Genomic DNA, 14,290 nt, shown 5'->3' with positions numbered 1-14,290 from the left:
GCCGGAACGCGGCGGAACGGCGTTCCGGCACCTTTTTCCGGGCCGGCCGCACCGGAAATAGCCCCTCCCACACCGGAAATAGCCCCTCCCAAATTTTACTTGCATTCCTGTTCTCTAAAGGGGCGGTCCTAGGGTTTGATGAGGGCGTGGCCAGGTTTGAGTTCCGCCACCTTTTCTCCGAGAAAAAAAGCCCTGAATAATAGTAATAGGTGCCTTGGGTGCAATCCCAAAACAACTGGAGCACCACTTGAACACCATTGGCATTGACAAATTCGCCATTAGTCAATTGAAAAAGGCGATCTTACTAGGAACTGCTTCCATCTTGCGACAATATCTGTAATGCCATCAAACATCCACATCTGCCTATCCCAGGTCCTTGGTAAGGACTCGATAGGTAGACAAAATGCCAAATCCAGTCTGAACATCTGACTGACTATTCAATGATCATCAATAATAATAATAATAATAATAATAATAATAATAATAATAATAATAATAATAATACATTTATTCACTGCCTGATTCCTAGTGATTATGAGCTGAAAGAAATTTTTTGAAGCACTTCCTTGTGGATGTATGAAAATGTTTGACAATTTTGTTTTTTCCATTTGGAAGATACCCTTTTTATATCTCAGAATATGAAATCACTTTGAGAACAAGAAGAGAAAAATTGTGTGAGGTATGAATTAGAACATGAGACATGTTGATTAATAATATTTGACAATTAAAACTTTATTAAAGAAGCACTGAACAACCACATTATTAAACATTTCAAAAATTGCAGCCCTAAGTATTTCCATGTTTTGGCTAGGCAGTCTGAACTATAATGAATACATGAATTAACTGAACCTACAATATAGAATTAATTTAATGAATCTCTCTATATATTCTACATACCAAACAAATTAAAAAACCACCTTATTTTTTCCGCTGTGTTAATTTCTAGCTTGCGTGATCTTCCTGCACACATTAGAGTCATGGAAAAAGTCTTCATCAGAGAATGCCTGCTAGGCAATATGCAAATTTTGCAAGTTAAGATGACAAACAACAAGATAAAAGTGATGTTGAACAAGCTTTGCCCAAGCTTTGCTAGTGATACCACTATTATGAAATCCAAGAACTGCTCATGGAACAGGTCCCTCTCAAGGGATGGATGTATTTCTGAAGCATATCCTGCAAATAGAAGACACTAAAAAATATTGCGGTGCAGATATTTATCTTTATGGCTTCAACCAACCTTCTCTGACCCTGCACTATTTATGTGAATTTGGCCAGTCATATGCTCTCTCTTAGACCTAAAAGGTGGCAATGGCAACCACATCAGATAAACATTCCCAAAGAAACTGCATGGACTTGCCCATGTAGTTGGCAGAAATCCGGAAGTAACATTCATCAGGGGAAACTGTCTTATTTAAAACAGAAAATATTAAGTAAATTCCTTTTGTTAAAAAAGAAAGAAAGAAAGAAAGAAAGAAAAAGAAAGAAAGAAAGAAAGAAAGAAAGAAAGAAAGAAAGAAAGAAAGAAAGAAAGAAAGAAAGAAAGAAAGAAAGAAAGAAAAGAAAAGAACTACGATTATGATCTGGTCAAAATTGAGAGGGTAGGAGATGAAGTTTGCAGAATTTGTCAAGGAATTTCTATCTTTCCATCACTACCACCTCCTTAAAATTGATGTACAAGTACCAAACAAGGGATTAAGTATCTTCTGATGACATTGATAGCCAAGTCAAGTCAAGTCAACCTAGTTTTTATTGTTCAGCTAATAATGAACAATAAAAACTATCCGAGAATTTTTAGTTAGTTTAATACAATAACTGGTTAGAGTAATCAGAAATATTGCTATTACCGAGGATGTTGCTTCAAAAATAGCACTCTTTGGTTAGCCTAAGAAGGGGATGAGGAAAACGTGGCTCACCTAAATGAACATATTAACAATTTCTCCCTGGACTAAGGAGCTTGCAGAGAAATCCAGAAAGTTGGTAATTTCTGTTATTGTTGGGTTTTGGGTTTGTTTTTTTTTGGCAAGGTGCTTTTAGGATGTTTAATTTCAATAGTAAAGAAACAACAAAAATACCTTATGCATAGAAATGGAAGAAGAAAATAATACTGTACTAGGATAGAGTAAAATAGAGAATGAAGTAAGGTGGGAGAGAAAAGAGAGAAAGAACATTTGGGTCTGGTCTTTTCTGGCAACCAAGTCCTATAGTAGCTGGATCTTATCTGATTCTCTTTTTGCCAGATAATTATTATATTTTTAAAGGGAGATGAAGGAGTACAAGAAAAGCAAAAAGATGTTAGGAGAACTATTTAAATAGGTAGGTAGGTACAAAAGCTAAGTGAATGGATGGATAGATGAATAGATAAATAGAAAAGTGCAGGAAAAGGAAGAGGCCATGAAAAAGAAACATGGATAAAATGGTATTTATAAAAGGAAAGAAATTTCAGAGACATAACAGTTCAAGACCTAATAATGGATATAATATTATAGTTTGGGAATTAATATGGTCTTTAAGTGACAATATTTATATTTTTAAGAACAACAATGCTAGAGAATAGGAACCTGGAATGTCATATAAACAGCTGGGAAATTCCACTAGTGACGTGGCTTACAGCAAAGAAAGACATTGTGTGAGTACCTGTCCTTCCATACAGCCACTCCTCTACACCAATTATAATTCCCAGACTCTCCCTTCCTTGCCCAGAGGATCTTTTCATCCATAATTTCATTTTAGTGCTGGCTGATCTTTGCTGAGTTTGTATTTATGGAATGATTTGAGTATTTTCCTAAGGGAGCAGCAGGGCTCAAGAATTATCTGTATGCAGGAGAGTTTCTGCTCCTGCATTGATTTCCTTGTAGGATCTTATTCAAATTATCAGGCTCTTTTAATGCTTCAGACAATCAAGCAGTTGAATGGTGCTTGAGGCATCTTGGTAATTCATGAGAGATCTTTATTAGCAAATTATTAACATCAAGCAAGTGGTGCACAACTTAGAGCACTTGTCAGTGACACTTAATTTAGAAAAAGAAAAGGAAAACAAGAAAGTGAAAAGTTTCTGATGGTAGGTTTCCTCCCAATTCAAGGTATAAAAAGAACAAGTTCTAGAAAGAGCATGTTTTACCGAAAGCAATGCTCATATCTATTTCTATATTTCAGATGTTAATATGAAAAGAGAATTAAAAAATCTGATTCTTGATGGCAAGGCCCAACCTAAAAAGAATATAAAACCATAATCCGCACACCATTGTGAAGTAGCTATATTAACTGGAACCTCAACCAATTGGGTGTCAAGATATACAAATCTGGAAATATGATTCTAATAACTAAGACTAACTCTTTGCCTGCTGAGGGTTTTTGGACATTGTTCATTCATACTTGATGGAAAATCATATTTCCTACATTTAGCATGTCAAAAGCATGGGATGAGTTGTGTCACTGGAGAGTTGAGTTGTTGCAATTGTTCGAAAATAGCCCTTAAAAAAACAAACCGAGAAGCATTCCACACATGTTTTGCTATGGTGACATGCATTATACTTTTGGTTAGATCCAGTATATGTATGCATGAACTCATGTTTTTATAAATGTCTGCCAGTGTAATTTTATTTTGCAAATTATTGTTTATGTCCTTAGTTTTTGGTGATGCATTTCCTTTCAAGTGGCAGAAGTAGCCACTTGAAAGGGGAGGGGGCAACAGGTAAAACAATGTGCAAAAGACATTGCTAAAAGCATCAATCCTTCACTTATCACATTATTGAGGAAAGAGTCATCTGCCTTTCAAGCGTGATTAATTGGAACTAAACAGGCTAGTTACATGTTAGTTAGATCTATTAAAAACAACAGGACTATTGTATCTCATCTATAAAATACTTCCTGTGCTAAGAGCTATAAAAGTGCTTATGAGCACAGTTGGGATTTGCATGAATTCCATATTTCATACAGCATCAAAAATAATGATTTTTGAAATCTAAATCTGCTTTTATTGTACCACAAGTATCCATGTACCCAAAACGTCATAACTCTAAAAATCTTTTATATCTTGGAAACACCTATTCTTTCATCCAAACCAAAAAAACAAGCTGCAACATACAATTTCAGATCAAGTAAAACTCTTTCTTCCTTTTTCCTTTGCATCTTGTATCGCTGTATATGGGCAGACTGATATAAACGAAGAAAGGCATGTGATAAAGAGCTTTAAAGTTAAAACCAGCACGTTTAATTCATGTTTTTCCCTCGACATACAGTACACACTTAAATATATTTTTAGCCATTATTTAACTGGTAATTAGTTGTCAAAACAGAAACATCATTCTAGGCAGAATATTCACCTTTATCACAGAAATTCTCCTCAAACATGACAATTGTAGTTTCTCCCATCTTAGTATGTCCTTGATATAACTAAATTCCCCATGAAAATATAATGCTCTTTTATAAGTAAAATTATGTCTGAAACTAAATTTTCTTATACCCCACATATAGTTTCAGAAAGTGCAACTTAGGTAAATGTTCATTAAAATGTTAATGAAATGACTTATTTCCATCTTGAACGTATAGATATTCAAAAAGCTATTTTTACAGTCCAAATACAGTAATAGAAACACATGTCTCATCCAATGTAGTTTGAGCAGACTGGTTTCACACATCCGCGAACATATTATATGGTTTTCTTGGTTCTGGTTGCCTGTGTTTTGTGAATTCAGCCATGATGGTTGCTAAACCACAATCTTAAAATTCTCCCAAACTTAGGAAAACAAAATCAACAATCCTAGGTTCAGTTATTTTCTTCAGGAGGGGTAGATTGTAATTGACCGGAAGATGTCTTCATTCTTGAAAAAGAAACTGTTTTAACTGTGCCCACTACATCTTTATGGGTTCTTCCCAAATGTTCAGCGCAGCCTTAATGTCACCAAAAGTTTGCCCAATCCTACCCCAAGGAAATTTCTCTGCCTTTGTAAGAACTGTGTGGATTAGTTCTAAAACTATTCTATCATAGAAAAACACCCAAGGAAGCCCATGAGTTATAAATGTTGTATCTTCCTTGGAAGAAAAGCATAATCCAAGCATTAGAGATGCCTGAGTAAGATTTTTTTTTTGCCAACTGAAACTATTATTTAAAAAATCTTTATTTTTGCAACCATGGAGTAATTGCCTCTACCTGTTTTGTTTCATCTACACTGTGTATTACCTTTCTCTATAGCCATTTGGAAACATTAGCTAATAGTAACACATTTTAACATAGAAACCCTTAAAGGAACATTAGATTCAATTTAGGAACCAATTACTACTAACAAAGTACAGAAATTTTGGAGGAAAAATACCCTGTGCTCCATGACATATCTTTAAGAAAAAACATGTCTTGTAGGTATCATTAGGCAACAGTTTTTGAACCAATGTACCTCAAAAGGGTTAATTTACAGTAAGCCCAAAATCTGGAACCTGTGACTCCTGAAGGAATGAAATTTGGGAAAAAATGTGGTTGCTTCAATGCTTGTGATCTGCCTCCGCTTCAGCCCCACCAGGCTGTTGCTGCAGACACGCGATGCTCATTTTAAACCTTTTATAACATTTTTATAACAGTCATTTTCTCAGTCCCTCACTGTCTCCCATACCCAGCAGCAGTTAGCAAGAAAGGAACTTCTGTAATCTCTTTCTGGGACATGGCACCCCCTGACACACCTTCCCTGACCCCACCATCCTCTCACACCTTCCCTCTCCAAGTGGTACCACTTGTGCACTCCCACATATCCTCCCCAGCTAGGTTGCCCCAGACGCCTTCCCTGAGCTGTACAACATCTTTTTATTTTTTATTTTTGATCATTGTGTTTCTCTATTTAGATAAAGAAATATCTCTGAAACGATGACCCAACAGGGGAATGGATTGTCTAATTTGCTTTAAAAGTGAGACAGGTACAACCCTAACAATGAAAAGTTATGAGGAAATAAAAAACCCTAAATGTATTATCTTGATTAAAATATACTAAATGTGACAAAAGAAAAAAAGAAGACTACTTGTCAAAAAGAAAGAAATTATCTATGTAACATCTACTGGTGTCAATGCAATTCAATATTTCTTAACATACGGACCCACTGATCCTCCAAATTTGGATAGTTCAATTCTTTATTCCACAATTCATTTTTATAACTAATATTTTACTTTTATTTTTAAGCTGTTCTTGATAAAAATGGATTTTGGGTTTCTCTTCAAGCACTCAATCTCTATAGGAACCTAAAACTGTAGCTCTTTTAGAAGTTGCTGAAGCATCTGGACTATTCAGCATGTGTTTTAGTTGCATATGTTGTCAAGTGAATTTTGTGAATAAATCAGAATGCAGCCTCTCAATATCTTTAAAACAGTCATTTAAATTAACTTATTTAAAATATTGATCCAATGGCTCATGCGGGGATTCCAATAAAACATGTTCCCTACCGTTTTCAAATTAGAGTTATTTCCCAGTATTAATTTCTCATGTGATTCAGGTTCAAAACGTAATCACTTACCTATTTAATAACCAAATGTGCTTGGCAGCTTTCAAGATTAGAGACAAAGACCCCCGTTTAATATACCTGGACTTGAAAACTTGCCAAGATTTGAGAGGTGTTATATGCTTAGCCTCCAAATGAGCCCCAAAAGTGGAAAACTCATAGAAGACTATCTTACTTACTATAGCAAAATAAAATCAAGATGAAATCAACACAAATGATCCCTAATATCAGTGGAAGATATTTTTGTTGCAATAGGCTGTAATTATTTCTTTCCCTTGAATATTTTATAATAATACTATTTTATGATACTTTTCAGTGTGGAGCAAAGAGAATGATTCATTTGATATTGTGGCTGATGTATTTGGGAAAGAAATGTGCTGACACCACGCAAGAGCTGAGTGTAGCTGAGATTTCTGAAGGCAAATTTGCCTTAAGAATAATTTTCTTTGGCTGGGGAAAGCCAGATGAGCCAGCCTTATGGAAGACAAAGTAACACCCTTATGGCAACGCCCACATTGCAGAAAGTATAAATAGATACCTGGGTATATGTCAGCATTTGCAGTCTATCTTTGCATCAAGCTGTGCATCTTTGGCTTTATTATTTTTTTCTGGCTCCTTGATCTTGCTTCTAAAATTCATTTGACATGAGTTGCAGGTCCAAACAGACTATGATGTACACCAAGGGGAGAAGCTCCAGTAGTAGCTGTGGTGGAATAAGGGTAGTTTCAGGAATCTCCGGGAGAGGTCCGTCCTCTGTTGTAAGTAGTGTTGGAGGTGGTGTATCTGGGAGGACCTTTTCTAGTGGCGTCTCTTATGGAGGGGCAAGTTGCACTGATGGTGGCTTTGGAGGGAGCTACGTGTATGGTTCTGGGGGCAGTTTCCGCTTTGGGCAAATTGGTGGTGGCTTTGGCATTAGCAATGAAACCACTTTGATCTCCTGTGATGAGAAGATGACCATGCAGAACCTCAATGACCGCCTGGCCTGTTACTTGGAGAAAGTGAGAAATCTTGAGGAGGAGAACGCTGATCTTGAAGCCCGAATTAGGCAGTGGTATGACCGACAAGGCCCACCATCTGAGCTAAAGGATTATAGCTCTTATTATCAACAAATTGAGGAGTTAAAGAATCAGGTATGAAAATTGTTCTTCTACAATGTGCACCTATATTAATAATCATTCTAGGCATGCTATAGGTTAGGCCTTGATGCTTTGGGATTTAATGTAGAAATATATGTTACATTAACTAGGAACAGAATGGCTATTCGAAGAAGGAGATAGTTAGAGTTAGCATTAGGGTTGGGAAATACTATTTGGGAAATGGTTCTTGCCAAAGCTAGAGAGCAAGATCCATCAAGGATTTGATGAATGAAGAAAATCATGGCTGAGAGAGGAAAGCATGAAATAAGTCCAGTGCATCCCTTCTGGGTAGGGAACACACTGAGACTGGGAAGTAAAATTAAAGGCTAAATTTGAAGTACAATGTTGTGACAATTAAGAAGTAGTAGGTGACAAAGTTCAAATAACATTATTCTTTCCCTATTGCAGATAGTTTGTGCCACTGTGGATAATAGTAAGCTTATCCTGGATATTGACAATAACCGCATGACTGCTGATGATTTCAGGTTGAAGTAAGTGTCACTTGAATCACATAATAATAATAATCATTACAAAAATTACAAAAGGTCATACAGCTTGGAACCGCACACATCCAATGCCGATACATAAAGACATTCTAGATTGTTGGGAAAATTTGATATGTATAAAGACCAATTCCAGCTAAAGAACTGACAGCTGTGATTTCACATTATTGTGTATATAATAAGTTATTAAACTTGTATGACACATGACTCTTGCAATATTGGTGGCTCACAACAATCCAACAAGGAAAGTACCAATAAAAATACCAATAAAATATAAAAACCACACATGAAACAAGTGCCTTTTAAAATTTCCTTTTCCATAATGGGATAACTATCAAATAATCCACAAATGAACCCTCCACTGCAGAACAGCACAATGAAGTAAAAGAGGGAATCCTTTTCATACAAGTCTATTCCAGAAGAATAGATTTGCTAATGATCCTTATAGATCTAACAGTGCTTTTTCTCCCCCTTCCTTTAACTATGATGCAGGTATGAAACTGAATTGGCTCTTTGCCAAAATGTGGAAGCTGATATCAATGGATTGCGCCAGGTCCTGGATCAACTGACTCTCTGTAGATCTGATTTAGAGGCACAACTTGAATCCCTCCGGGAAGAGTTGTGCTGTATCAAGAAGAACCATGAAGAGGTGAGTTTCCCTTCTCCACGTTACCTATGTTGCTATTATTCATGGTAGGAGTGGGACTGAAAAAAATCTTTAACTTCTGACTGAACATCCACATCCTTTTGAACTTCATTTGCAGGAAATTAAGAGTCTGAAGAGTCAGACTTGTGGTGATGTTAGTGTGGAAGTTAATTCTTCCCCAGGTCCAGATCTGAAGAAGGTTCTGGAAGAAATGAGATGTCAGTATGAAACCATGATTGAGAACAACCGCAAAGAAGTTGAGCAGTGGTATGAACGCAAGGTATGTTGTTTCTAAATACGATAAAATCGAGTTCACAGAGTCATGTTTATACTGTAACAGCTGACAATCTGAGCAGTTGCTTATGCAGTTCTGGGGGAAAAGCACCACTTAAGGAGGAAGACTGATTTTCACAACATTTACATATTCTATTTTCAGTGTAATAAATGCGCATTGAAGTAATGCCACATATCCATTAGGAAAGGACTGGACCAAGTAAACTATGTTCAGGACTTTGCTATTGAGAGGCAACTTCAAGACTATTTGCTCTCCTTCTAGATTTGAATTGAACACCTCTTCCTACAGCATATTTATAAGTATGATATATGCTTTCCTTATCATTAAGGGGCAGTTCTGAGCTGAAATCTGGTCCTTTAGGGGTAACAGTTTCTCAGCTCTTCCCCCTGTTTATATTGTGAAATGTTTATAGAGGCAATGAGAGAGAATAAGCAAGATAATCCTATTTCACTCATCCTGGGATGCTGCACTATTTTGGTCTGTCACAACTCTCCCATTTAGAAATCCACAACTGTTTTGGTTAATGACTGAACTTCATTATACTTATAAAAACATTTTTGGCTTTCAAAGACTGCAGAGGGGATGGCGAGCCCATCAGGAGGAGCAGAGTCAACATTTTGAGTGTGTTTTGGGAATAGTGTTTGTGGCATATTTTCAGCTACTTTCAGAAAACTCCAGGTTTGTGTTAGGCCTACCAGAGAGTAAAAGGATCTATCCTCATATATGGTCATTCACCTAGAATGGGAAAAGCCAGACCGGAATACCATGCCTACCTTTGGTGGTGCCTTTTATGTTTAGAAAGGACAAATCCAAGCTGGAAATGAAACAAAAATGTAATACATGGTGATCATGGTAAAGGAGGGCTGGCCATGTAAAGAAAGATCTTCAGAATATTCCTTATGTAATTAGTGGTGAAATCATGAATATAAGTAAATGCATTTATTCATGTGAGCTGCTAACTCTAATGACCCAAAATAAACATGGAAATCCTCCATTTAATTTTCTACTTGCCGGCTTGGCACAGTGGTTAAGGTGCTGGACTCAAAACTGAAAGGTTTTTTGGGTGATTTGAGCCAATTATAATTTCTCAGCTCTCAATTCATGTCATGTGATTGTTGTGGTTGGGGAAATAGGTAATGGCAGCATACATAATGCTGCCATGAGTTGTACAAAATAAAGATGGGGTATCATCACCAACACTATCACTCTCATATCATGATATTGTCCTTACTATGAATATAAGTAAGCCTATTTTAATAATTAAAATGTATTGTTCCTCAGCATACTTTAAAAATAGGACAACACTTAGAGCATGCCCTTATTCTCTTTCTTAAAAATATTTCCCCTTACCAATATTTTAATGTTTCCAAGGTTCAAACTCATCTTGATGTCAGTAGTTTCCTCAGTAAAGAAACTGTTTCTTAATTTCCCATCTTATTTTTATGCCTTTTCAGATGGAAGAAGTGAATCAGGAGGTCTGCATCAGTAGCAAAGAAGTTGAGGATTGCAACAATCAAGTTGTTGACCTGAAACGTCAACTGCAAACCTTAGAAATAGATTTGCAGGCTCAGCTTTGCTTGGTAAGCATCTCTCTTATTTAAACAATAGACTTTAATTTCTGATCTGCCTCTTCCATGAACTACTTATTAGTCATAGCAAGTATAAGATTCATACTGATAGAAAAGGGACATTTTTAAATACTTTCTCTACGGTATCAAAGATTGCAACTCTAGAAGACTACTATTTTAGGTAAATATGCAGATCTGTAGGGCCAGTCAACTCATGAGACGATTTTACAAGATGATGACTATTCCTGGGCCAGGACTAAACCAAGGGGTTGGTTAAAGGCAAATAGGTACAGGGCAAATAGAAGCAAAGAAAGAGAATTGGGGAACCTGCAACAAAAGGAATATTAGAAGTAACTGATGGAATGGGGAAGGAAAATATTTCTACGCTGTAAGTTATTCATCATAGCATTCATATATATGTAATTGCCAATGACTTCTGTAAAGGGCATTTCATGTCTTCACATATACAAAAATCAAAGCATTATTTCTGAAGTACCAAAGATTATCCTTTTCTTTGGAAAAATGTAGCCTGTAGGATACATTCTTGAAATTTTTTAGCCTTGATTTTCTATTGGTAACTTTCACTTTTTAACTTCTTAAGAGGGAATCACTCCAAGACTCCTTGGGCGAGACTGAATGCCGCTACAATACCCACCTGGCTGAAATACAGAACCAGATCTCCCTTGTGGAACAGCAGCTAGCAGAGTTGAGGGCAGAGATGGAGTGTCAGAATCGGGAATACAGAGAACTTCTAGATGTCAAGTGTCGCTTGGAACAGGAGATCCAGACCTACCGCTCCCTTTTAGAGGAAGGGCAGCAAGACATTAGGTAGGTAGATTATGGCAAACTTAAACATTTTAGATTTTCTACTATTCCTTCTTTCCTACTAGCCCCATAACTCTTCTGAGGTAGAGTTAGGTGTGCCATTACACTAAGGGAAGCAGCTACCTTCAACAGTGAGTGTAGGGTGTAACAGTAATTTATTTAAATTTATTTTTATTTTACTTCCAGAGAGGTGTATGTGAGATTTTATTCCTTCTGTATTAGACCTATTTCCTGCCTTTACTTATCATGGACTTTCTGTGGACAGAGGAGCCATTTGCTTCCTGCAAGGCTAGATCTGTTGAAGATTAGAAACTAATCTGTTGAAGCATCCATCTGCTCATGGTCACATTTTTAAAGGGTTAATATATGGATGACTCAAACAAGATGGTTTTCTTTTAATTTTAGTAAATTTAAATTCTCAAACTGTTCAAAAGTTTTGAAAATCAATACCGTAGGTTAATTATCAAACACAAAAGACTCAATTTTCTGGCAAACCCTATCAGTTTCTCAAGAAGATGATGATTCTAGTTTATTAGATTAATTTGCCCTCCCAGTCTCTGGCCTTCAGCATCTGCCTCTACATATGCATAACACACAAGAGGATACCTAAAAATGCACAGGGTATGGTGTCTTTACATTACAGTGCTACTGTATGATAACTAACAATGAATGAAAATGGAGCTGTCAGATGTACACATTATCTACTTCAGAATATGTTTGAGTTCTGTATTCATTGGGAATTTGTAGAAGCATAGGGTTGACATAGATGCAGCCTGGCCATCCTAGGAGAAAGAATGCTGGAACTAGATAAACTTTTGGGCTAATTTAGTAGATCTCTTCTTCTGCTCATATAAATTCACCCAAGGAATCCTCTGTTCTCATTCTTCTCATGCCCTGCAATCATATACCATAGAAACAGCACAAATAATTTCATTTAGTGCTATCAATATATATTTAATACTTTTTTTGATCTCATTCAAGGGTAGTCACCTCTCGCCTGGACTACTGTAATGCTCTCTACATGGGGCTCCCTCTGAGGAGCACCCGGAGACTCCAACTGGTCCAGAATGCGGCCGCGCGGGCGGTGTTGGGAGGGACTCGTCGCTCCCATGTGACACCGCTGCTGCGCGAGCTGCACTGGTTACCAGTGGTCTTCCGGGTGCGCTTTAAGGTGTTAGTTACCANAATTGGAAACACAGCTGGTAATATTTGGTTTTAATTCGGCTTTTATCGGGGTTTATTTTTTGTATTTCTGTATTTTTGTATTTTGCATTTTTTGTATTGTGTGTATATTATTTGTTTTTAATATGCTGTGAACCGCCCTGAGTCCTATGGGAGAAGGGCGGTATACAAATTAAATTATCTATCTATCTATCTATCTATTTCCCTCTTCTTTTTTTCCAACAGTAGTCCAAGCAGCAGCCCTTCTGGAGGTGGACTTTCCAAACATTCAGGAGGAGTTAGAGTCCTCTCTCATTCTTACAGTAGCTCTAGTCCAGGCCAGGCCTCCTCTTCGGACACGAAAGGTAAGGGGGAAGTGTCCCTATATTAAACATGGAAACTAATCCTTAAAACAAACAAACATTTTGCTATATATATATATATATATGCAAAATTGAAAAATGAACCTTTCTTGGAAAGGAAATACAAGCTATTTTAGCTTAGCTTTGGCCTGTCCAATTCTTGTATTGTCTCTACAGATTCTACAGTCATTTTTATTTCATTAATGTTTTTAGATTGATATCCAGACCTGTTCCTTTAAGTCCCTGGACCATGCAGCCATAGATTAACTATTGTGGCTCTGTTACTCACTTACTGAGATTTATTAAGATTGTTCTGTCCCAACTGTATCTGAATTTGTTCTGAGTGAACATGTAACAGACTTAGCAATGTGCATATACTCATTCCAGTTCCTTATTTTAAGGTGCATTTATACTTCCAAACTGAAAATCAATCAGATTAATGAATCAGTCATCTAGCTTGTATCCCCTGACATCTTTTGTTTCATAATTCAGGAAGGATTTCTTAATTACTTTCTCAACATCTTCCATGTTAAGAGGGTAGGCCATATTTATTAATTTGAGATGTTTTCATTTCTACTCACAAAGTTTTCTCTTTCCTTTTCTTTCTCTAGGATACAGCAGATGAATGAACAATAAGATCTTCAACTAATAAAGGCTTCGCAACTCTATTCTATACTGCACACTGGTTCGTATCAGTTAGCAAAAGAGGAATCTTCCCTCTAGTTATTGAACACTGTTCATGGCAAATATCCATCAGTGGGTTGTCTTTTAACTAGCAGATTTGCCCACCTCTCAAGCTTAGATATGACCATTAACATGTGCATTTCTTAATTTCTGTGGTGTTGCTCTTGGATGTTCCGCTGAAAATGGGTTTTCAATAAAACTGGGCTTCTAGCAGATGCAAATCAAACTTATGCCTCTGTGTCATGAACTTATAGATAAGAAGTTCTGTGTTTTGTCCTTTCTGAAACAGGTTCCTATATAATTGCTTATTAAAACAGCAAAACATGGTCAATGAAAGTTATTTAAATATTAGAATATATGCCAGTATTTGTTATTTATTCCTTCTAGAAAAAAAGATAAAAGCAAGGCTACTGAATAGCTAATCATTGGGGCCAGATACCCGTGGATAGCTTTTAGGGCATCAAATATATATTTCAAGAGAGTTTAATAGCAATATTTATTTATGTATTCATTACACAAATTTTTATAGCTTCCCAACTCACATCTTACATTTAAAAATCCATCATGTAATAAAAACCCTTAAAAGCCCCACACTCCACTCAACATGGCAACAATAACACAATCAAATCAATC

General features: G+C 36.5%; 1 protein-coding gene across 1 annotated transcript; it reads left to right on the top strand.

Moving 5' to 3' along the window:
* Positions 1 to 7,121: 7,121 nt before the first annotated feature.
* Positions 7,122 to 13,851, top strand: LOC107303121 (keratin, type I cytoskeletal 19). Its single transcript, XM_015832317.1, has 8 exons — positions 7,122 to 7,607; positions 8,022 to 8,104; positions 8,609 to 8,765; positions 8,881 to 9,042; positions 10,512 to 10,637; positions 11,227 to 11,453; positions 12,858 to 12,976; positions 13,585 to 13,851. The coding sequence occupies exons 1-8, from the start codon at positions 7,122 to 7,124 to the stop codon at positions 13,596 to 13,598; spliced, it is 1,374 nt and encodes a 457-aa protein (XP_015687803.1). The 3' UTR covers positions 13,599 to 13,851.
* Positions 13,852 to 14,290: the final 439 nt, after the last annotated feature.

Source organism: Protobothrops mucrosquamatus, unplaced genomic scaffold (assembly GCF_001527695.2).
Source record: "Protobothrops mucrosquamatus isolate PMUCROS unplaced genomic scaffold, P.Mucros_1.0 scaffold1, whole genome shotgun sequence".
In the NCBI taxonomy this organism is placed as follows: domain Eukaryota; kingdom Metazoa; phylum Chordata; class Lepidosauria; order Squamata; family Viperidae; genus Protobothrops; species Protobothrops mucrosquamatus.
This window is presented reverse-complemented; position numbering and strand designations above follow the sequence as displayed.